Source organism: Nothobranchius furzeri, chromosome 14 (genome assembly GCF_043380555.1).
Source record: "Nothobranchius furzeri strain GRZ-AD chromosome 14, NfurGRZ-RIMD1, whole genome shotgun sequence".
Lineage (NCBI taxonomy): Eukaryota > Metazoa > Chordata > Actinopteri > Cyprinodontiformes > Nothobranchiidae > Nothobranchius > Nothobranchius furzeri.
The window spans coordinates 62654820-62677725 of NC_091754.1; the positions used below are offsets into that span (position 1 = coordinate 62654820).

Here is a 22906-nt window from a genome sequence, read left to right on the forward strand (position 1 = left end):
CACTCCTCCTTACTCAGAATGTAAAACACTCGGGCTCAATTACCTCAGGATTTATGATTGTCACCTCAAGTAATCGAGAAACTGAAAACTGTGCATCAATCTTAATTCTGATAAACATTATGTCTCTGAGTCACTTAGAATTATTTGTATAGATTGCAAGAGTCAGAATTATGAATTAGAATTGATGAAACAAGAACAATCTGAGAGAAATTAGATGTTTGCTACCAAATATTACATCAACTCGTCACAAACTATACAAGCAATTAGTTATTGAATTGAATAACAAATAGAATTTATGGACATTTAACTTTCTTTAGAAGACGGGTTTTCCTATCTCCATATACGTGATTTGTGCTTCTGTGCTTTTCAAACAGAGTGAAACTCAAAACCAAAAAAAAAAAATTTTATCCATAAATGGTGCAAAATACTCTTTTGAAATTGCTGTTTCACCTGATTTAATAGGGTTAAAGTGACTGCTACTTCCTGAACCTACCATTACATCAAGAAGCAGTGGGCTTTGTGGTCCCCACCTGCTAAGGTGTGCAATCACGTCTAAAAATCACAACTTTCTCAGATAATTAGGCTAATCTGTAGTTTGATGGACTGTGGAAGTCACCTAACACAGAGAAACTTCCAGCTGTTCGACAATCTGGACAAACACAAACAACTCTGTCTTTTTGTCAACAAAACATTACAGACAGATTTGAAGCCGCTGAATATCAGAGATGGTCAACTCATGTTCTCTTGCTACCCTTAGTGGAGCAAAGACAACACGTATCGCCGACAGTGGCGGCACCAGGGAGGCGCTAGGGGGCGCTATAGCTACCCCTGGATTAGTCATTGCACCCCCAAGTAAATATTAGATTTTTATTTTTAAATTTTAATTTTAATTTAACGTGTGGATGTGATAATATTTAACATACAAAACAAAAATAATCAGTCAATTATCATATAGATAGTAAAAACTTAAACCAAAACAGGAAATTGATGTTAACCTTTGACCTCATTTTCCACCTGTGAACGAGTGAAAGGTAGAGCTAGCGGTAAAATGGATCGGTGTTTGTTGCCCACATTTCCACGGGTTCAGTCAGAAACGAATGAATGTTTGGAAGTGATCTCAGACCCACAAACACCTACGGATCTGGATGGAGAGAGTCAACCCTCAACCACCGCAGCAGTCCAGGGGTTAGCCGCTGGAAATGATAACGCTAACGTTAGCTAACCTTGCAACACTATAGATGGGTTTCTGTGTGGCTGTATGTGTTTATGATTTCATGGAAAAGTCGGCGATTGTTCATATGTTTTAGATGTATATTAATGATATTAATGATTGTTCCAGGTGTTGTTGAGGTGTTGTGCACGCATGTGTATCTGCTAGTGTTGAAGGTGTTTTAGAGAACAATAGGTACGCATGACCACTTCCTTCATAGCACCCTCAACAAAAAGACTAGCTCCTTCATAGCACCTGCAGAAAAACATTTCTGGAGCCGCCACTGATCGCTGCTGATACATGTTGATACTCTACCAACGTTAAAGTGACAACGTGTAGTTTTTACCGAGAAACTCTGGAAATACCCGTCGAAATATTGTAAATGAATGAAATGATGCCCAGTTGTCGAAAAACATTGACAGTTTTATAACATATAACCATAATAATCTCATCTAAAACACAAAGGAGTGGGTGTCAGTCTATGGAACATGCCTTATTGGAGCAGATAAATCAGACTTGGAATGCTGAAAGCACCTCAGCCAACCAGTCGGTCATAAAAATAAGGAGGAACTGTTATTTATAAGACTACAATAATAAAACAATAATAAAGTGTGTATCTCACATGTGTCTATAAATCACAGCCAATGACACAGCTTGATCTGAAACCAAGTATTTGACCAATCTGGTTATCTGTCTCGCTGAAGTGCAGCATGTCCCTGTGTCCTCCACAACGCGCTCGCATATTCACCAACAGCACCACTCAATAATATCAGAGGAGGAGAAACAGCCTGCTGCTACCACTTCAGCTTTAGGTCAAACGACCAGAGTCCCAAACAGATAAAACCACATTTTGAAGTCACAGAAAAGAAAAGATGTTTGAATAAAGACAACCGTGACTGGTGTTTAGTGCTCTCTTGTTTATTTTTCTTGGTACCTTGTGTTTGGGTATCAAGTGGGTGTGGCCCAGCATGAGAGCCAATAGGAGGGGTGAGAGTTCTGTGATTGTTTGTGTTTAAAAGTTAGCTTGTGTTGCATATTTCCCTTCAGCTTCAATTTATAACAGTGATGTGAACAAAAATCTATCCATGCCCCTGAAGTGCTCAAAGTGGATGAACAGGCCAACTACCAAAGGATATGAAAGTGGAAAAATGACAATCACCCATTTTAAACCCCGCCCACTCCATGTAAACAAATAGAATAACTTCCTGAATCAAAAAACATCCGCTCTGATCAGTTTTAATTTACTGTTCGTCCGTAGTCCCACTGAATAAAAACACCAGCCTAAGTTCACCTTTAAACTACCTGTTAATCCTCGAGCTTCTCATACTTTAGCTACTAAAGCCTGAGTCATGCTTCTCCGTCAGCTCCACAAGGGACAGACACGCACGGATTGACTGAAGCGTTTTGCTCTCATACTTCTCCGTCTCCTGGGGAGTGTTGCAAAGCAATTCCCCGGCAGGACAGCAGAGGGCGTAGCGCTGTTCTGTGGTATCCTGTCATGTATCGGTCCAAGATAGTGTGTTGATATTGTGTTTTTTGTGTATATAAGAGACTTTTAACACAGACGTATTTGTCTCTCATTCTCCCACCGCTTCATGCGCTCCCCACCTCTAAACCCACGTTTCCTGTCATTTCCGTCCACAAATAAAACGCTTGCAGCATCTTTTCACTCCTCCAGTCACGGGGAATTAAACGTTCATATTTTTAGAGTTTTTTCGCGAGGTGTTCTTAAAGCTTCTCCGTGTCTGCCGCTAGTTAAACTCGGCTCTCTTTGCAATGGCGGCGCTGTAAACAACAGCGGCGTCCCGACCAATCACAAGCTTGCGTAATCCGTCTCGTTCGACGGATGTTTAAAAAAGTGGGCTCGACTCCGTACGTACTTGCGTGCCTGCTGGAGCCCTACGCAAGGACGGATAATGGCGTTGCGTGTCTCCGCACTGACGCAGATGGAGACGCATAAATCAGGCTTTACATGTAAAACGTTATTGTCCTATTTGTTTGCCTCGGTGTGTGAAACTCTGGTGATGTTTGGGTTGTAAATGCAGAATGTAAACACACCTTGGACCAGAGGTGGAGGGCGGGGAATCGGGGATAGCTCCGCATCGATACGGATGCTGTCTTAGCTTTGCTTCCTTACATAAGGGATACCGAAGGAAATGACTGTTTAAAACACACACACACACACACACACACACACACACACACACACACACACACACACACACACACACACAGCTGCCCTGGGGTGCACGGACAGAGGCAAGGCTGCTGAACACTGGAAACAACCTTCCCTCCGTCCACCACCAGCAGGCAGGGCGGGTTAAGTGTTTTGCCCAAGGACACAACGGCAGTGAGACAGGGCTCAATCCTGTTACCCTCCGGTTATGGGGCGGCCACTTCCTTCTTCGCCACCGTTGCTCTGACAACAAGACACTAATCTGTTTGATCATCAGATCAGGATTTGGAAGTAAACGAGAAAGGTAGCTGAGGAGTAACGTTGGAGCCAGAACACCTGCTGGATGTACGAAAACAAGCTGTGTAGGACAACCATCCTGAAAAATCTGCAGCTACTACTGAGACCACTGCTGCTGAATATTTAACCAAACTCAAATCAGCATTCCCAACAACATTTTACTGCATTATGATAAAGGTCTGCAGAGATAATGTGTATGTGAGTGGTGTACACATCCCAGGACCACCTACTTAATATGCAAAAACACAAGACCCCCCACAACTCTACGCAGTAGCAGCAGGGCATCAGAAGTCTCACATCAGAAACACGGATCAAAGTCACCAGCAGGAAACATGTTAATACACCGTTTTAGAATTAGAGCTGAAGGACAGATTGAAATTATAATGAACCCCACTGGAGATACACCCACAAGTGTGCAGAATATGAAGAATATGCAGAATAAGCTGTGGTAAAACCCTTCCCCATGAATCCACACGTACGACAATTCATATCCAATGTATTGTTTTTGTTATTTACAGCAAATAAACTACAAGTACGAAAAGCATTTATAAAACCAAGAATTTGTTTTGGTCATGGTCTGCGTCTCCCTCACGCATCTCCTTGTAATAATAATAATGCATTGAACTTATATAGCGCTTTTCTAGACACCCAAAGATGCTTTCACACACTCACATTCACACACTGCTAGTGATGGTAAGCTACTTGTAGCCACAGCCGCCCTGGGGAGGTCTGACAGAGGCGAGGCTGCCATTTGGCGCCGTCGGCCCCTCTGACCACCACCAACGCAGGCAAGTTGGGTGAAGTGTCTTGCCCAAGGACACAACAGCAGGATACCCCTGGCGGGAGCTGGAAGCAAACCCATGACCCTCCGATCATGAGGCAACCCGCTCTACCACCTGAGCTACTGCTGCCCCAATTTTTGTCATGGTCTGCGTCTCCCTCATGCGTCTCCTTGTGTGCTCCATCCCCCTCTAAAGGATCCCCTTATGTGTCTCCTTGTGTTCCTCATGTGTCCCCTGGTCTGCAGCCCCTCCAGATCATCCTCCCAGGTCCTGTGCTCCCGTTGGTCTCCCCCAGTCACCCCTCTGCAGTTTTTCTTTAAGGTTCAGCTAATTAGCCTCTTTAGTGTTCTTTCCCCAGCGGTTTTTGTGGATTTCCTTCCCCCCTTAGAGCATTAGTTATTTTGCTGGCTCTTCTTGTCTTTAGGCTTGTGCTCTTAGGTCGTGTTAGTTTTGTAGCGTGATGAAGGCTCTCTGATGTGTGGCAAAGGTCACCTTTGCCCAGCTGGGTCAAGCTGGGTCAAACAGTACTTTTGAATCCACAGATTAACCCAAGGAGCCACGATGTCTAGCCAAGATCACAACATCATATCTGCTGTTCCGTCGCAAGATGGACACTTCAAGTCACGATGATAATAATTAGATAATAATTAATCAATTCATTGATTTTATTACTGTTTAATATAATCACTTGGTTCAATGTAAAGGTATTTTAATTACATGAAATGGATTATTATGCTTTGGTTATAATTATAATTATTATTATAATGATTAAAGATGTGTTTAGCAACAAGGTCAAGTTCACCTTATCCAGCTAACACAGAGTTCAGATAAACAATAACTGCATCACATGTTTTTGACGCTTGAGCAAGCTTTCTTCCGGAGAGAGTGGGAGTGGTCCGGAGAGCTTTTGGTAAAACACAGATTCAAGTCCAGTTATTGAACCCAACGCCACGGAGGAAAGGGAACGGCCGTCCCTAACCTCTACCTGCTGTTCTAGTCACGCCGACCAGAATAGCCAAAGAATAAACGAAGCTGTCACCAGCTAACGAAGACTCTACCAGAGTCATTGATTTCTGAAGTTAAGTTAAAGACGAGAACGTTCATCTACCAAACGCTTCATGACCCGTGTACCCAGGACCACTCGGGACCAGACGATCGGACACTTGCGTCTCCTCTACCAGCCGGGGTGTCATCTTGGATGAATCATCATCCTCCTGATCTCCAGATCCACAAGAGGGTCAGCTGTTTGGGTGAGGTAGAACACGAGGATCCACAAGAGGGTCAGCTGTTTGGGTGAGGTAGAACACGAGGATGCGTTTGATGCTGTTTCTCTGAAAATAACTCAGTTATCCACAAAACATCATTCCACCCAGAACGCTTTCATTCCCTCTGAAAGAAACCTGAGAACTTCATTCATGCATCCAAAACTCACCATTCTCATTTTAGCTCCATTCAGTCACAGGTTTGTTTTTAAACAAGTTTAATATCAAAACTGTTAAAGATTGTCATTAAAATTGCCATCCATGAATTGTCATTTTATAATTGTCGTTTTCAAATCTTTAGTTTAAAATTGTTAGTAATTAAATTTCTTCTTTTTTAAACTTGCCTCTTTATTGAAACGAAACACAGGAAAGGTTGATATTTCTGGTTATTTGAAAGCAAAGATCCTCGTTTCTGATATAAAATTACTTTTGCTATTAAATTTAATTATCTAAATTAAACAATAATCTTTGGATTAAAATGAGATCAAACAGGTTGATGTATGAACTTAGATCGATTTGTAAGTATCCGGGATATTTATATATATGATCTAAGCTTCATAGGTTATTCTGATTGGTCATTTTCAGAATCTCCACTGAATAGCACAGAGGTGGTTCCAGTGTGCAGCATTAACTCTACACTTTCCTCTCCATAGGTTTCTCTCCCCACGCACCTGCAGCTTATCTCCACTCATCATGCCCCAGTGTATAAAACCCTGTCTGCGTCTCTGTTTGTGGTTGGGTCATTGTTTGTGTCACCCTTGTCTCGTTCCCCTCTCTAGATTTTGGTTTCTTACGTTTTTGGACACTCTAGGTTTTGTCATTGGGACTTTTTGATTTTTGTTTTTGGCTTCCTGCCTTTTTGGATTTTCTAATTCAATGAAGTTTAAATGAATTTTAATATTAAAATGCCACATTTTGATGTTATGATCAGTAATGTTTGGTTTAACAAGTGAATCATTATCTACACGCAGACACAATGTTCAGTAGAGATAAATCAAAAGTAACGTCACTGCACATAGAGATGTTCTTACCCACAAATCAGAGCATCCTGTATCTGAGGAGGCGTGATGTTCTGAGGGCTGTTTGTTAACACCTCTTAACATGGCACGTCCCGATTGGCCAGGTAATCATAATATGAGAATGTTAAAACAGGATCACTCTAAAGGGGAGTGATTCAACATTCTGTTAGTTTGAGCAGAACTCCGGACTGGCCACCCGGGGAAACTCTCTAACCACCGCCTCTCTTGACAAGCTTACTACAAGCTAAAAGCTACCTACAGCTGACACAGCAAAACGGTTCCTTCAGCTATACAGAAACAGCTGTTCTAGACGCAAACTAGTTCCAACCTGTGTGCCTGGTGACATCTCTGGACTGGAGCGTCGGTGCTGCGGTTAATCTACTGAACCTCGGTGCCCAGAGGTCATCCGACCTTCCTGACCTCCAGATCCGTGAAGAGGGTCTCCAAAGAAAGGGTGAGGTAGACACATCATGAATTGCGTCTGATGCCGTTTTGATAAGAACCAACTTCATAGTTTAATGCAGACCAAGTTCTTTTCACACCCAGAACTCAGTTTCTTCTAGATACGAAGGTTCTGATAACATCACATTCACTTAACCTCCATCCACTTAGATCCAGTCATCACATAAAGTGTTCCCTAGTTGTCTTGTTTTTAATTGTTTAGAAAATAAATTCTTATTTTTATAAATCTGACTCCGTCTGAATTAATACGAAGTCTGTTTGATCCCTGAAAAAGCAAAGAATTCTAGAATCTTCTGATTAAACATTCAAAGACCAATCACAGGGATATTCTGTATTTATATAGAATATCCCAGTTTATTGGTCATGAGCAAAGGTAATATATTAAGCTTAAAAGCACCAATATTTAACCCTACATTAACACCAGCCTTCCTTCACATCACAGCAGTCACATTCCCCAAAAACCAACCCACACACTTATGGTCGTCACAATAAAAGTGCTGCACACCACGTCCTGTCTGACTGTAGTTTACATGCTTCCCCCAACAAAAAAACCCATCAAAAATGGTTCCGGTGTCGGTACAGGATCTGCTCGGGTGCAAGATCGGCTCGGGGTCCTTCGACTGCCGATGACGTCAAAGTACGGCAAATCCACTCGGCCAAAATAAACTACACATCTATACTGTTGGAAAGAATTTAGCAGTTTCGTTATTAAAATAATGTTTCTTAAGACGTAAGTTTGTATTTATAATGGTATTTGTAAAATAAAACACTATATTGTATTCATAATGTTGAACTCCTCTTTGAGCACATCCCTTGAAGGCTCATAGGTATTAGCAACACCTGTGAAATTGTATTTGCAGGAAAGAAGTGTGTCCCGTTTATTGAAGTATTTTGTGTTTAGAGTTTTTGACGTCTTGTCCATGCGTAGTTCAGGTACGCTCATAGCTGCTAGCCAAAACTCTGGAGTTAAAAGTTTTCTGGCTTTACTAAAATACCTGTCTGTACTTATTTGATTGATGGTAGTTTTACTTTCTATTAGACTCCAAATGTAATCATTTGGCACGTTTCTAATTCATAATTTGTAAGAATGTAATCGGCGATATTAGCATTAGCATTCCTATGGGTTTTTCCATGTATATTAGCATTGCGCTAACCACTCACTGCCAAATTGCAGCCTTTGCGATTAGAAAATCTCCTTTTGTCACATCGCAATTTAATTGCACATGCAGTTAATCGTTCAGCCCTAATATACATGCAGCTCTATGCTAAAAGTGTATTTTCAAAGAGGTAATGATGGATTTCTTTTTAAAAGTTGTCCATCTTTCCAACAGAAAGATTTGCCTGGACCAACGTAACGTGATTGCATAATTCCGTAAGGTTCATGTTCAGCCAATCAACTACTTAGACGTCATCGGCAGTCGACGGACCCCGAGCCAATTTTGCACCCGAGCAGATCTTGTACCGACACCGGCAGAAGCAAAATATGCCCGGGGGCAGGGCTAAGTGTTTAATGTTCAACACCTAGCTTGTTCTGCTGTTTGGCCATCTCTCACTCGATTCTACCCAATCAGGAACAAGACACTGTAACCTCATCTTCTGGCTGAGATTGGGGTCAAAAACTTGTTGAGAACAAAAGCTATGAACAATATTAATTGATATATCATATTAACTTTATCCTTTATCATATTATTACTCAGTAATAACAAGCTTAATGCTTTAAAGGCCTGTGTATGTGGTCTACTCCAAGTTGGGGCCCAATAAGCCAAGTTTTAACTAAGCTGAGATCCAGTCCTGTCTTACGCTGTTGCTGAGCTCACAGCGGTGGCTCCGTCAGTCCCTGACAGGCCATTAGGAGAACAAGCCAGGGACTAAAACATCAAATATCCTGGTTTACAGAAGTGTTAGCTAGGTCAGCCTTTCCTCGGCCCAAAGTCAGCATGGCGTTAATAGTGATGGAAAGACAAAGAGACGAAAGGATAATGGTGATGAAGCGCTGTTCTGTGGTATCCTGTCAAGTATCCGGTCCAAGATAGTGTGTTTATATTGTGTTTTTTGTATATAAGAGACATTTTAACACGGACAAATTTGTCTCTCATTCTCCTCCACCTCTTCATGTGCTCGCCACCTCTAAACCCACGTTTCCTGTCATTTCCGTCCACGAATAAAATTCTTGCTTGCTTTTCTCTCATCCAGTCACGAGGGAATAAAACGTTCATATTTTAGAGTTTTTCCGCGAGGTATTCTTCAAGCTGCTCCGTGTCTGCCGCTAGTTATCCTCGGCTCTCTTCGTTTTTGAGGGCGCAATGGTGTCCTGACCAATCACAAGCTTGCGTTCTCCGACTCGACGGATGAACGTTTAGATAAGAGAGCTCGACTCCATCCGTCCTTGCAAGGGCTCTCCAGCAGGCTCGCAAGCACGGATAATGGCATTGCGTGCGTCCGTCCCGACGCACACGAAGTATAATTTAGGCTTAGGGAACAAACTGAACAAAGTTTGTCAGAAGAAGCGGACGTTAGTGACTTTAGGTCCTGCATGGCAACATTTTATTGTAATTTGAGCTCAATTAAAATATGTGGTGAAGAGCCAAGTATTTATTCAACGAAAAGATCATCATTAACATTTTTGCTTTGGTATGCTTAACACACATCAGGAACGGCATCGTTTTCCACCAGTCTGTGGTGACCCAACATCTTCACTGAACTCTTTTTCACACGCTAACAAATCCTGTTGATAATGTAAAAGATCTTTCCAGGACACACGGGCTAGCTGAATGCACATTGGAAGTCGTAGAAACGTTATCCATGTTCCAGCATTCATTAGCTCTGTTCAGTTCTTCAGACAAACATATGTTCCTTCTATAATTAGCTTCAGTCAGCAGAGAGGGTTCAAGTCTAAACAAGGACTGATGTTAGAGATGGTCTTTAACAGCCAGTGACATCACCAAAGCAAACAATGTTGAGAAGTCATTTTTACTTCCGTGAAAACAGACTTTATGAAGGTAGCTCTGTGGTGTTCTGGCACACCTACGGTGTTTCTCAATGCCAAGGAACCTCGCCTTGATGTCTTGGCCCCGCCCCATTAGCCTAGGAGATACATCATCAGGAGCTGCCAAGATGTGTTCCAATGTTTGCGTTCTACCGAGGCGCGTGTTCTCCGTTTGTTAGCCGTTTAGCTAGCTGAGTAAGGATACACGGGAGGTGTCTTGTAGCCTAGCCTTGGTCAAAAATTACCCAGAATACACCGCAGTATTTTCAAAAGGACAGCGGATCAGAAGCCAGCAGCTACTTCAGGGACAATTTTCAAGTTTAAAAGTAAGTTAACTAATGAAAAATGTTTTTTTTTTGATCCAAAGAAGTTATCTATTGTTGGTTAGTTGCAGCTTCGGTGGCTAGCGGGTAGTAACTCACTTATATATTTCATTTAGTAAACATATACACAATTTAAAAAGTAAAAGGCTCATTAAATATTTATATTGAAACTAATACATATAAAATATAACGTTATCTCCAGTGTCACGTGACGTTACGTGACCGCCGTGGACGTTGCGGTCACGTGATGCAAGTCTGTTCCATTTAACCGTTTTCTTTGACGAAGGAAGGACAGCGTCCTCGTAAGCAAGGCGCCTGGCCTCGCAACACATCGCCTTACAAAGCAAGGCACCTTGACATGGAGAAACACCCTTAAACTATCTAACTTGTGAATTTAAAACAAAGAAATGTTTCTCCACTGCTAATCTGAATCATACTTTGTGTTTTTTTCTCCAGTTAAGCAGTTTAGAAGTTATAGTTGTTGGTTTGGTTGAGCTCTCCTGCAGCTCATGATTAAAGTAGTTGTTTCTCTCCACACCAGTAAAGTTGGTGCTGAGATATCACTGGTTCCCCATAACTGGCTTTTGGCCGTGGAAACAGAAACTCTGGTTTCAATTTAACACAGAAAAATGCTTTCAAGGAATATTTCTTGGTACACCTTATAGCTCCATCAGATGTGACTGGCTAAGTGATGAGAGAAGTGAGATCACCTCCATAAAAACACCATTTGCAGGTTTTTTCTGCAGAATCGAGATGCATTTGCCTCAAAGAAAAGGAAGAAGGCCATTGCATTTAGATTAGATGGTAGGAGTAATTTGGACTCATTTGGAGTCCATGGTACCACAGCTGGTACCCATGAGGACATTCGCTCTTAATGAGTACCTAGTTATTTTAAATAGTCGTGTCTGTCCACATGTTGTTTGTAAGGAAATGAAAGACCACACCACTGTGGGTGTGCTGCTGAGTCGATCTATGGATGTGCAAATAGGGCTTAGGAATAATTGTGAGATTTAACTATGTCATGAAGCACTTTTCACAACTTTGATATTACTAGACAAAAAAAGTATGGTGAGAGTGTTTCATCAAAATGAGAAAATGCTTAGATTGAATTATTTTTCGGTTTTATTTAACCAGAAAAACTGATTAAGAACAGACTTCTTATTGACAACTGTGGCCTGGCTCATAAAAGCATCAGATATTATTTAGCCGTTATGCTTCCTGTGTTAAAAGGGACATAACATCCATGTCTGATGTTTGTATGTTGCTGTGCTGCCATGTGGGTCTCAGCTGCCTCTATAAACATAAACAACTCATACACATGAACGGAAATCATCGTTCCTGTCAGTGTCTAGCTCATTCTGGAATGGACTGAACATGTCAGGAATAAAACAGCTGAAATTGTTTTTTGTGACAGAGAATTTGTACAAAAACATTTATTTTGTATATAGATCATAGAAATATTAGGATAATATCATATTACGTTCCCTTTGAAATGATTATATTTTTAATTCCTTCAAATTAATCTTCCGGCGCTCACAGGGAGCAGACGCTTCTGCCTTTTCCTCCTTATCTGTGTTTTCCCAAGACTCTTTTTGTCCCGTCTGCCTACAGAGCGCTTCTCTGCATTTCCTCTGCAATCACCTTTTTATTTTTCAATATGGACTTAATTAATTGGTCATTCAACGCGATTGATAAGATTTTTTCTACAATGAGGACGGAGGAGGGGGCTCACGCTTGTCCTCAGGGGACACATGCAGCGGGATACATGTTCGATTCCTGGAAAAAGTGGAATGTCATCTGTCTCTCTCAGCTGTCCATTGAGGACGTCGAAGATATGTGAATATTTGGCCTGATGATCGTTGGATTTCTTCTGATTGGAGTGGGAGGATATCTGGCTTTCCGTAAAATTGGGATGACGGGAGCGATTGGAAGGCGACCCGCAACCATGGACGGCACCGTCCGTGTGGATACCTCACAGTCTGGGACGTTGCTCGAGGTGAATCGCAAGCTGGACAATGTCTTAGCTGCGTTACCGGTGTTAGCGCGCAGGATTGATAACATCTCGGAAAGGGTCACCGGACGGTGTGGAGATGTTTAATCACTGAATTGGCTTCACTGGAGGACTGGAATGATCAATACAGGCTTAAGGCAGAGAGGAAAAATTATCTCTGTCTGACCCAAACAAAGTTTCTGTTATCGAATCTGACGCCATAAGCAGCCTTGGAATTGTATGCAAAACCCCCACGCTGGAAGAAATGCAGACAAATGCTGTGAATCTCTATCCACCAACCCCCCCCCCCCCCCCCCCCCGTCTTCAGATTGTGGTCTCCACCGAGGTCATTAAGTTAAAGGACTCACTGCTCTTTGTGCTTCCCCATGACCTCCCTCCCACCTGCAGAGCCAGCTGGTTGAGCGCCACAGGCCGCCCCCACTGAAGAACCAGGATCTCAGCCCCTCCCCCCTACCTACTGGGTCTCATGTTGTGAACTGTGACGTTTGTTGCTTACATGTCGGGTGTTTTTTTGCATTGGAGTGCTACACCCTGCTGGTGTAACCCTGTTAATGCCTTTTTTCTCCCTCCCTGAACTTCCCTCAAGTAACACCCTCTTCATCTATCTATTGAGGTAGCGCGACTCATGTTGCGAATGACCGCAGTCACCAATTCCTGTTATGTGTCTTACCCACATATGTCTGATCTTTGAATTGTGTGTGCTGAAACTGAATTTCATTTCTCTGTATGTCCTGCACATGTGGTAGAAAATGACAATAAATGACTTTGAATCTTTGAAATGTTTTAGATTCTGTTAGATCCAAACTACACTGAATGCAAAATTAACGGTATTTATGTGTTTATAATAGGTTTTAGGATGCGCGTCACTAGTATAGTGAAGATGTGATGATTTATTGCTGTGGTGACTGGGTTTCCGGGTCCAGACTTAAGTATATCAATGTTTTGGGGCTTGGCAGGACAGACCGTGTTTCATCTTCAGCATCCCAAAGAACTCCTGCTAGTAAGGTCTTCTTGTTTGTAGCTGCATCCTGACAGAGGTGGAGACAGCAGGGCTCAGGTGGTGGTGGTGCAATCATGGGCATATGCGGGACGGTGCCATGTGCAGCTTCAGTATCACCAACCATAAGCTCTGGCTGACTCATAGTTAAAAGCAAGAGGCGCATATATTTAGAGACGTTGTATGCTCCTGCACGGCCCTTGGTCTTAAGCTCGCTTGTACAGTGCCATTCAGACTCAGAGGACTCCAAAGTGCTTTACACTAGAGCTGAAACGATTCCTCGAGTACCTCGAATAATTCAAGTACAAAAAATTCTCGAGTCAAATTCTCTGCCACGAAGCTTCGTTTAATTCATGTTTAATTAATTCATGGCTTTGCAATCACCCGTGGTCATGTTTCACCCGGACCAAAATAAGTGACGCACATACGCACGGCACTGAATGCACACGCGAGTAGCGAACGCAACTTATCTTTCTCTTAAGCCATGGCGGACAATGTGGACCCTGGTGGAGTGCGAAAAAGACAGAAAATGTCAAAGGTGTGGGACCATTTTTCACGTCGTAAGGCGGAAAACGTAGTCCAGTGTAAATACTGTAAAATGGATTTAGCCCACCACACCATATTCCTCGATGCTGCAGCACCTGACCAGGAAACATCCACATGTAAATGTCACTTCTGCAAGCGGACTCGGAGCCTCTACAAGATAATGCATTTTAGCCTGTATTTCTATATATTCTGCAGACACTGTGCGACTTTTTCATTTGTAGCACTCAGTTTCAGCTCACACCGTACGTCTGCTAGCAACACGTCGGACTTAAAATGTGCTAAAAATAGCAGTTTTTACAACACGTCAGACTTTTTACTGTGTTGTTATTGATGTCCGTTGTTCCTCAGGATTGCTGCAGAAGGACACGGGTATTTATGAGAGAAAAACCAAAGAAAGTAAATAAATGTTTTGTGATCAGTATAATTTGACATAACCACGGCAAACATGCTTTCGACAATCCTTGTTAGTGTGAGACAAAAAAAAGTGTAGAAATTAAAACGGACGTGTGTTAATAGGGAAACAGCTGGCGAGCCATGTTTGCGCATGCGCCGTGAGCAGTTCTGGTGCTGTTTGGGCCGCAGCCGCTCGCATTTGTTTACTGTGAAGTAAAGTTGAAGTGCTGAAGTTTTGAAAACTAATTTTGAATAAAACTTGAAGAATAACTGGCAATTGCTTTCTCATTTCAAGAGGTCTTTCATATTTTATAACTTGCTATTTGATATAATGGTTTAAAAATGCAAAAGAGTAATTTATTAGAGTACTCGATTACAAAAACATTCGATAGCTGCAGCCCTACTTTACACTGCAGTGTGTCATTCACCCATTCACACACGTTAGTGGTGATGAGCTACACTTTAGCCACAGCTGCCCTGGGGCTCGCTGGCATTAACCACCACCAGCAGGCAAGGTGGGTTTAGTGTCTTGCCCAAGGACACAATAGTAGAATTCTCTGGCAGAAGCCAGGATTGAACCTACAACCCCCAAAATAAGAGCATGCCTGCAAACGTGGATGTGATGAAATGACGTTTAAAGATGTCGAACACTAATACATTTGCAGTGTTCTCTAGTGGGAACGAATGCCTTGTAAGTCGTACTCTGGTGGAAAAAAGCTTCCCACATCGCAGATGAGCTTCTGAGGTCAGTTTTTCTGACATTTGGACATCTCACCTCAGACCGGATAGCAGCACTGTGACTCATCCACTCACTTGCAAAGTGGATGTTTTCTCAACAAATAACACAAGCCTGGGGGAGTTCCGCTGTGTGGAGGAGTTGCCAGCGCTAACGGTTCGTTTCTACAAGCCCGGATGCTAGACCAACAACAGCCTTCTCCGTCGTGAGTCCATGAATGTTAGAGATCCTAGAGTTTCACCGTCTAGCTAACGCAGGAGATAGGTGTAGGAGACTATTTTCATGTTCAGCCTGTGTGAAAAACTCACAATGACCGATTATAATCAGAAATAAATAATTAAAAATGTTTTTTTTGTGTGTTCCACACATAACTGTACAATGTCAAATGAATTGTTTTTCTGATTGTTGATGAAAACTTAAATACTAAATCGAGGGATTGCACAGCCCCAACCTCCCTCTGAGAGGAACATCATCAGCTGCAGAGAATGCTCTGAAATGCTCTTTTCACGTTTTAAGAGCCAAAAGAAACATGAGATATCTCCGTAGGTTCTGCCTTTCATCAGCAACGTTCAATATCACTGTGGCTGGTGTTGCGTTAAAACGCCCCCCCGTGCTGCTGAGGCTGTCAGCAAAGGTTCCCGTCCGACCTTCTATCAAAGACAACCTCATTTATCGTCTGAGGCTGCCTCGGTGACACTAGACACGAGTGGGTCGATGCAGAGCTGTGAATATTTTATGGGATGGATCGTGTATTTGGCTGGTACCTGAATGTATTTGAGCACAAGAACACACTCGACTCCACCGAGTGAGCGCTACGTTGTGGTAAAACGGATTTCAGGTTGCAGGTTTGAATCGGTGGATTTGAAACCTCTCCATGAACCCCCGAGCTGACCTGAGAGTGTGCTGTACTCTACTCTGAGACAGTTTAAGGCCGGTGAGATAGAAATAATAAAGCATTATTTTCAGTGGCGTTGGGATTTCCTGTACTCTTGAGTTTTACAGGGTTGGGTTTTGCTCTTTTTTGTGGATGGAGAGAGTTTGAGGACAAATCTCAGCTACTCCTCACCATTATGGGACTTGGCTGGTTTCTGTTAGCACATCATGGTACCACACTTCTATTTTCTTAAGGGCCAGGAATCTGTTACACACACGTCTATTTCATCTCACATGTGGAGACTTGGGCAAAACCGTGCCATCACGCCCGAAATAGGATCTGATTTATTCCACAAAGGTCAGATTTCAACCACAGGAGAAGAGTGGGCCGGCTGTTTAGAAGATCAGAACAAGATCATTTCTTGTTTCAGACTTTCTTTCTGACCATCGTAGCTGGAATAAGAAAAGGCACGTCTTCAGTATATGGAGGTTTTGTCAAAAGACTTTCTGTCTTAAAGCATCAGCATCTTCTCACATTAGCATCAACCGAGTGGACTTTAAATTCACCACAACTAAAAACAGACTCTTAATGGCTCGGTTTAGCCATCATCATTATTATGTCTGTCATTTGTTATCTGTTTCATATTTCATCTGTTGTTTTTTTTTAATTGCCCCTCGGGGATAAATAACGGTTTTCTGATTCGGATCATGTTGGTAATTCTTTTCTTTCTGAAACAAATACTCTTTAGTATCTTTGGAAACCGTGGATGTGAGACGTGACCCCACCACGATGTGATCTGCAAGCAGCTAACGTTTGTTTTCAGAAGACTTTATCTAACGAAAAAGAAAAGTGAATGTGAACTAATTGTTCATGAGGGTGTAAGTCTGGCTCAGAATTGTGAAGTGGTGAAATTTAATAAATTCACCTTTAAACTACTTCTACTGCAAGAAGTCTTAATCCACAAAAGACAACACGGCTAAAAATAGGCACAGAAGGATTGAGGGTTTAAAACGAGAACCAGATGAATTAACATGAATAATAATGGTGATAGCATTATGTTGTTAATGGCATTTACATGGCTGATGGCCAGAAATGTGAAGAAGACTTCTGGGTCTACTGGAACGGCTGATGGGACCAATGGCTTCAAAGCTCTAAAGTACCTGAGCACTAAATGAAAGAAACTTGCAACACCAATAATAACTGTTACAACAGCAGAATATAAACACAACCAGTCATAACAGCCATGCTACTAATTTGATCCATTTATGACTAATGCTTCAGTGTTTGCTTTCAAAATTCAGATGGATCTCTGCAGATCAGCTGATGACCCTTAGCAGGGTCCAAGCCCAGACTTTGGGAAGCACCAATGGGTTCATTTGGTTTTTTTTTGGCTTTGAGCAAATGAGAGCAACGACCTGTTGTATTGAGTTTAAAGTTTGACTTGAAGGCACTGACATAGATTTGCAATAAAGTACCATTTTCCTATATATACTATTCTACATACTTAATTTTAATGTTAAATAAATGTTTAGCTAATTGACAAAATCACATTAATTCATTACTTTCTAAAGTAAATTCAAGAACCGGGTTTCTGTAGCAGCAGGTCATCCTTTACTCAACCTGCAAAGCAACCCTTGGTCAACATGACGATCCTCCCATCTTAGCTCACGGTGACATCTTTTACACGACTGCATCCAATAAACTTCATTAACGCAATGTCATTCATCACTCAGCAACCCGTTTGGCCACTGGTGCCCCTTTCGCTACTCACCATTGTGATCTGTACTCACTCGTTAGTGTGCCTACACAGTGTATACAGATTAGTACATGGATTAACACATACGTAGTACATAAAGTGCACGTTGACGTCCCAACACACGTGTCCGTCTTACTGATATATGTTAAAGAAGTAAAAGCAGCAAACACTCATCCCTGAGGAACCTCAGGTGAACTTGAACAAGGCATGGGCTTGCATCAGTACTAAATCTTCTGTTCAGTTGGTCTTTACCTTTGGTAGGGCATACTTGGGGAACCTCATCTGGACAAACTCATTACGCTGATAAGAAACATAGTGCTTGGTGCGATTCCCCGAGGTGACCTACGGAGTGGAAAAAATACACAAAATTACTGTCTGATCACATCATAGGATAAACATTTAGGATAAAGTAGCTGATATCAGAGCTGTTAGAACATTCTGTCATGATCTGCGTCAGCCCCTTCCCTTTTTGTGCCTCCTGGTGTCCTCCATCCCTCTCTAGATTCCCTCTTGTGTCCCTTTGTTCCCCAGCTTCTCTTGTGCTCCACTCCAGGATCTCCCCTTGTGCTCTCTTAGCGCCCTCATGTGTCCTTGTCTGCATCCCTGTTATGTGTCTTATGCTGTAGCTCTTTGGCGCCCTCATGTGTCCTTTTTCTGCGTGTCAGTTTAGTGTCTTATGTTTGTAGTCCTTTAAGTCTATTCCTCCCAGGTCTTGTGTCATCTCATTCATCCCCAGGTCCTCCAGGTCTCATTTACATTCTGTGTCCTTGTAGTCCCCAGCTTCTTTGTCCCCAGCTCAACGTGTGTATGAGATTCAGTCTCCTGCTCAGTGTTTGTGTGTGTGTGTGTGTGTGTGTGTGTGTGTGTGTGTGTGTGTGTGTGTAGTTCTGTGTGTGGGTGTGCTTGTCCATTCCCCTTTCCTGTTTATATATATTAGTGCATTGGTGTGTGTGTGTTAGTCCTTCCCGCAGCCTTTAGGTTGAGTTTTGGTGTCTTAGAGTTTCTTAGGTTTATTTGGCCCTCCTCTGTTTCTGTTTGCCCATTTTGATTATTAGGTTCACCTGTCTTCCCTCCAGCTCTGACTTCACACACCTGCCGCCATTTTCCCTAATCACTTCTCCCTGTGTATATAAGCCCTGTCTTGTCTGTGTCTGGGGTCGGTTCATTGTTGTATGTTGTCTGCGTTGCTCGTGCTCTGTATGAACTTTGTCTCCAGGTTTTTGTGCTCTAAGAAGAGCTTTGGGTGTTCCTGTTCTCCAGGACGTTTTGGACTTTGGCCCGCTGCCTCGGATTACTTTTGTTCTTTGTCCTAAAATAAAAGTATTTTACTTTGAACCACCTTCTGCCTCTTGTCATCCTGGGTTCTGCGTTTTGGGTCCAAACCATCCTCCTCAGAATGTGACACATTCAGAATAAAATCAATAAAAACAGGTGAATGTGCACGTTTGAATCCTAGCTGCAGCACTTCTGAGGAGATTTAGCATGTTCTCTCCTTGCATGCATGGATATTCTCTGACTACTATGGTTTCCTCTCACACAAAAAGCATGCAGGTATGTGGGCACTTCTAAATGATCCCTAGGTAGGAGTGAGTTGGTGTGCATCAAAGTCAGAGACTTGTCCAGCATGTCCCCAACCTCCCACTCTGAGACTGACGGAAACTCCAGCTCCCCGCAACCCCACTTAAATAAAAACATTTCAAAAATCTAAAAAATGTGACCTTTTTCAAACAGAGAAAGGAAAATTCAAGGTGAATCACAACTGGCCATTTTATTTATTTGTGTTGTTGCTGGTGACTCACGTTGCTCTGACAGAAAAATAAAAAATGAAACCCTCCCACAGCTTGCAGAGACCTTGGCATGCGCCTCCCAAGTAAGAGACAGAAAACTCACGAGGCACCAAACCTGAATGCACACGCGGTTATGGCTATGACTTTATGAATGTGACAGCGCAGATGACTGACAGTGAGGTAAAACCGAAGCTGAACATGTCAAATCCAAAGTGACGGGTTCAGATACCAATCACCTTCCTACACACCACCTGTCATGCTTTTCTTGTAAGGTGAGCTGTGCTAACCGTTCCAAGCTGCCTTCAACATCACAGGATTTCTGGAATTCTGCTTTGAGCCGTGACAAAATAGACGGGTCTCATTTGCTTTTTACAGTTTGGATTTTTGTCACCAGAGCTCAGGATGAGCTGTGATCAAGTACAGCCATACTTTAAAATGCTTAAAGTTGATAAAAAGGTGATAAAAAATGAATTTTTCATAACAAAAAGCCATAAAAGGATATGTTATTGATTGTATTTTCATAAAGAACCACTTCTGAGAAACAGCTGGAAAGCAGACACGATGGTGTGTGTGTGTGCGTGTGTGTGTGTGTGTGTGTGTGTGTGTGTGTGTACTAACGCTCTAGTCTCAGCTCCGTGTGCATCAGCAGCATCAGATAAGACACCCCAAGGACCGAGGAGATTTCATCAAGCGTGTCTAAATACACTTCCTTCAAAAGTAGGTTATAAAGACAGTGATGCTAGATGCCACTTGGACGTTTTAAACATGCTATTTGAGCGTAACCATAGCGATACACACAGGTAAAGGATTGTTTGAGTTTTACAAAGCCAGATTATGTTAACCATCATTTTTAAGATGCTTTACAGACTGAAACGTGCACCTGGCTGGTTTGGTTAAACAATGTCAGGGTCTCGTTCATGTGAGATGGACTGACAGATGGGGGCTAGGTCTTCTGTGATGGAGGTGATGCCCCAGCTTGTCAGGTGGAGGTTTGCAGCTCCAACCCTTACCTATGGTAAAGAGATTTGGATTGTGACCAAAAAGGGCCGCGGTTAGAGGTTGGGGTTGGGTTAACAAGTTGATACAAACGGATGAAATGGAGTTCCTTCGTGAGTTGGCTGGGCTCAGTCTTTAAGATAACGATAAGAGCAGAAATGTGAAAGGGTCTAAAGAAGCTGTGGTGAACATTACGGTGCACTGATGTTCACCATGACGGGTGGGTCAGTGTTACCCTGGGATGGCAGATCCGAGGACGGGTGTGCAGAAATGAACAGGATAAATGTCAGCGTTCATGATCGAATCGAATCATTTGAACAGCTTTTCAAAGTGACTGATGAGAGCTCCGAGTCCTTGTAGAGAACTGTTCATCACTTTGTTTCTAGTTGAGGTAAACGGTTCTCGAATGAACGACTCCCTTCAGAGAGTCAGAATCCCATCACTGCTGCCATTACTGTGGGGGTAAAACCATTTATCAGTACTTTTAGAAGACACGAGCACACCGTGTTGTTTATTTAGGGACATTTTAAAAGTACAGTGATCGTTTATCATTTGGGAGCTCGATGGTGCAAACCCAAGCTTAAGCACTTTGTGACAGTATGTTTATGAATTAAACGAACACTTTTACTTACCTGTTTACTTCCTAAATTGGAAGCAGAACCAAAAAGAAGAGTCAGCTGCACAACTAAATAAAGAACTGGCAGGTCATCGTGACTAAAATAGTCACATTTAATGTAAACCTGAATTTGGCCTTACTTCTGGCAGGTTCAAGAAAATAATTAGACGTGGATGCAGGGTTGCCTACAGACACATTTAATAAGGTTCCATGTTAGCCATACCTGGACGGCTTTAGCTGTTTGTTTCTAATTACTGTCCTGCAGGAGGACACCCTAACCCTAACCCTAACCCAAACTAAGGTACAGAACCAATTCACATTGGTGACCTCACCAGAGTTCACCTGAATTATACCAAGAACCAGGAAGTTAAGCTAAATGAACAAGATGTGAAAACCACTGGTGTTGCTGCACCTAGTCGGAGTGTGTAAGAACAAACGCTCCAGCGTACTTCATGTATAGAGAAATAATGAAGACATGATCGAAGCCAGGGAAGTCCAAACGTTTCAAGCTGAGGGCCAAAATCATGAAGTTAAAACTCCTCACGGGCCGCAAAAATGTATTTTATTAACCTTATTTTATATATTTCATTTGTTCGGCTCAAAAAAGGCCTACAATAGTTATTAAAGCATGAATTTACACATCTTTAATTAATGGCATCAGTTTAACATCTTGCAATGCATAATTTCCATGTTAAATTGGAGAGAACCCTTTAAATTGGAGCATAATTAACATAAATCAGCATGTGTTTGAATCATTTTAGGCTTTTTTCAAGTCTAAAATCAGATCCGTGACAGAAAACACACAACACCCCCTGACTGAAGTCCACTGTATCAGCTAGTCTCTTATCTGGATTTTGTCATGTTCTATCCACCTGTATCATTTTATTGGGTGGTTTAAAATGGACCCTATCCACATGGTCCTTTTGGCCTGCTAACCTATAGACTGTGTTCTCCACCTCTGACCCACTTATTGCTGGAGATGGTGAGGGCCAAGGTAAACATCAACTCTGTTGTTGGAACTGACATCTCCAACGATGGATTTTTCTGTCAGGATAAGTTCAGGACACTGGGTCGGCTGGTAGAGCCCCATTACGTCAGATATACTTGTCTTCATTGAAATACCAGAATGCATCGATAGGTTTGGTCCTAATACTTTTGGCTATGAAGGACATCTAGCTCAAACCGGTCTAAAAGCGAACGATAAAGCAAAAAAGTCAGTGAGTCATTTGACTGAGGACGGAGGAGCTCATGTTATATGCATGATAGAGCTTACTACTATTATATGTTTTACTCTATGTCTACGTTTTGGAGCTGTAGCTAAGACCACAGAAGGAGATCTTTACATGTGACATGTTATGAAATGACAATAAATACAAATCCTTGAATTTAGACGAACTCCCAGTCAAAATAATTTCACTGGGCTGGAAAAGTGTGTATAGAAAACGGATGGATGGAGTAGAGCAGGGATTCCCAAAGTGGGGTGCGCGAGCTGCGGCTAGGGGGTGCGCGAGGTGAAAAGTGTAATGGCTGCGGAGCTCAGAGAAGTCTGTCATATGTCACCATTAGCGTAGAAACTCATTTGTGGGTGGGCCAAAGAAAAAGTAAGCGGGCCGAATAAATATAATTGAAAACAAGTATATTTTTGCATGTGTGTGTCCTCCACATGTGCCCTAGCTT

General features: G+C 42.3%; 1 protein-coding gene across 9 annotated transcripts in view; it reads right to left on the reverse strand.

The window, feature by feature from the left end:
• Positions 1 to 22906, reverse strand: part of sorcs2 (sortilin-related VPS10 domain containing receptor 2) — a 502015-nt gene that overhangs the window by 52371 nt on the left and 426738 nt on the right. For all 9 annotated transcript variants that reach the window (XM_070544302.1, XM_070544294.1, XM_070544299.1 and 6 more), the window contains one exon: positions 18083 to 18172. In XM_070544302.1, coding sequence (XP_070400403.1) covers positions 18083 to 18172 — 90 coding nt within the window. The remainder of the gene's footprint in view (positions 1 to 18082; positions 18173 to 22906) is intronic.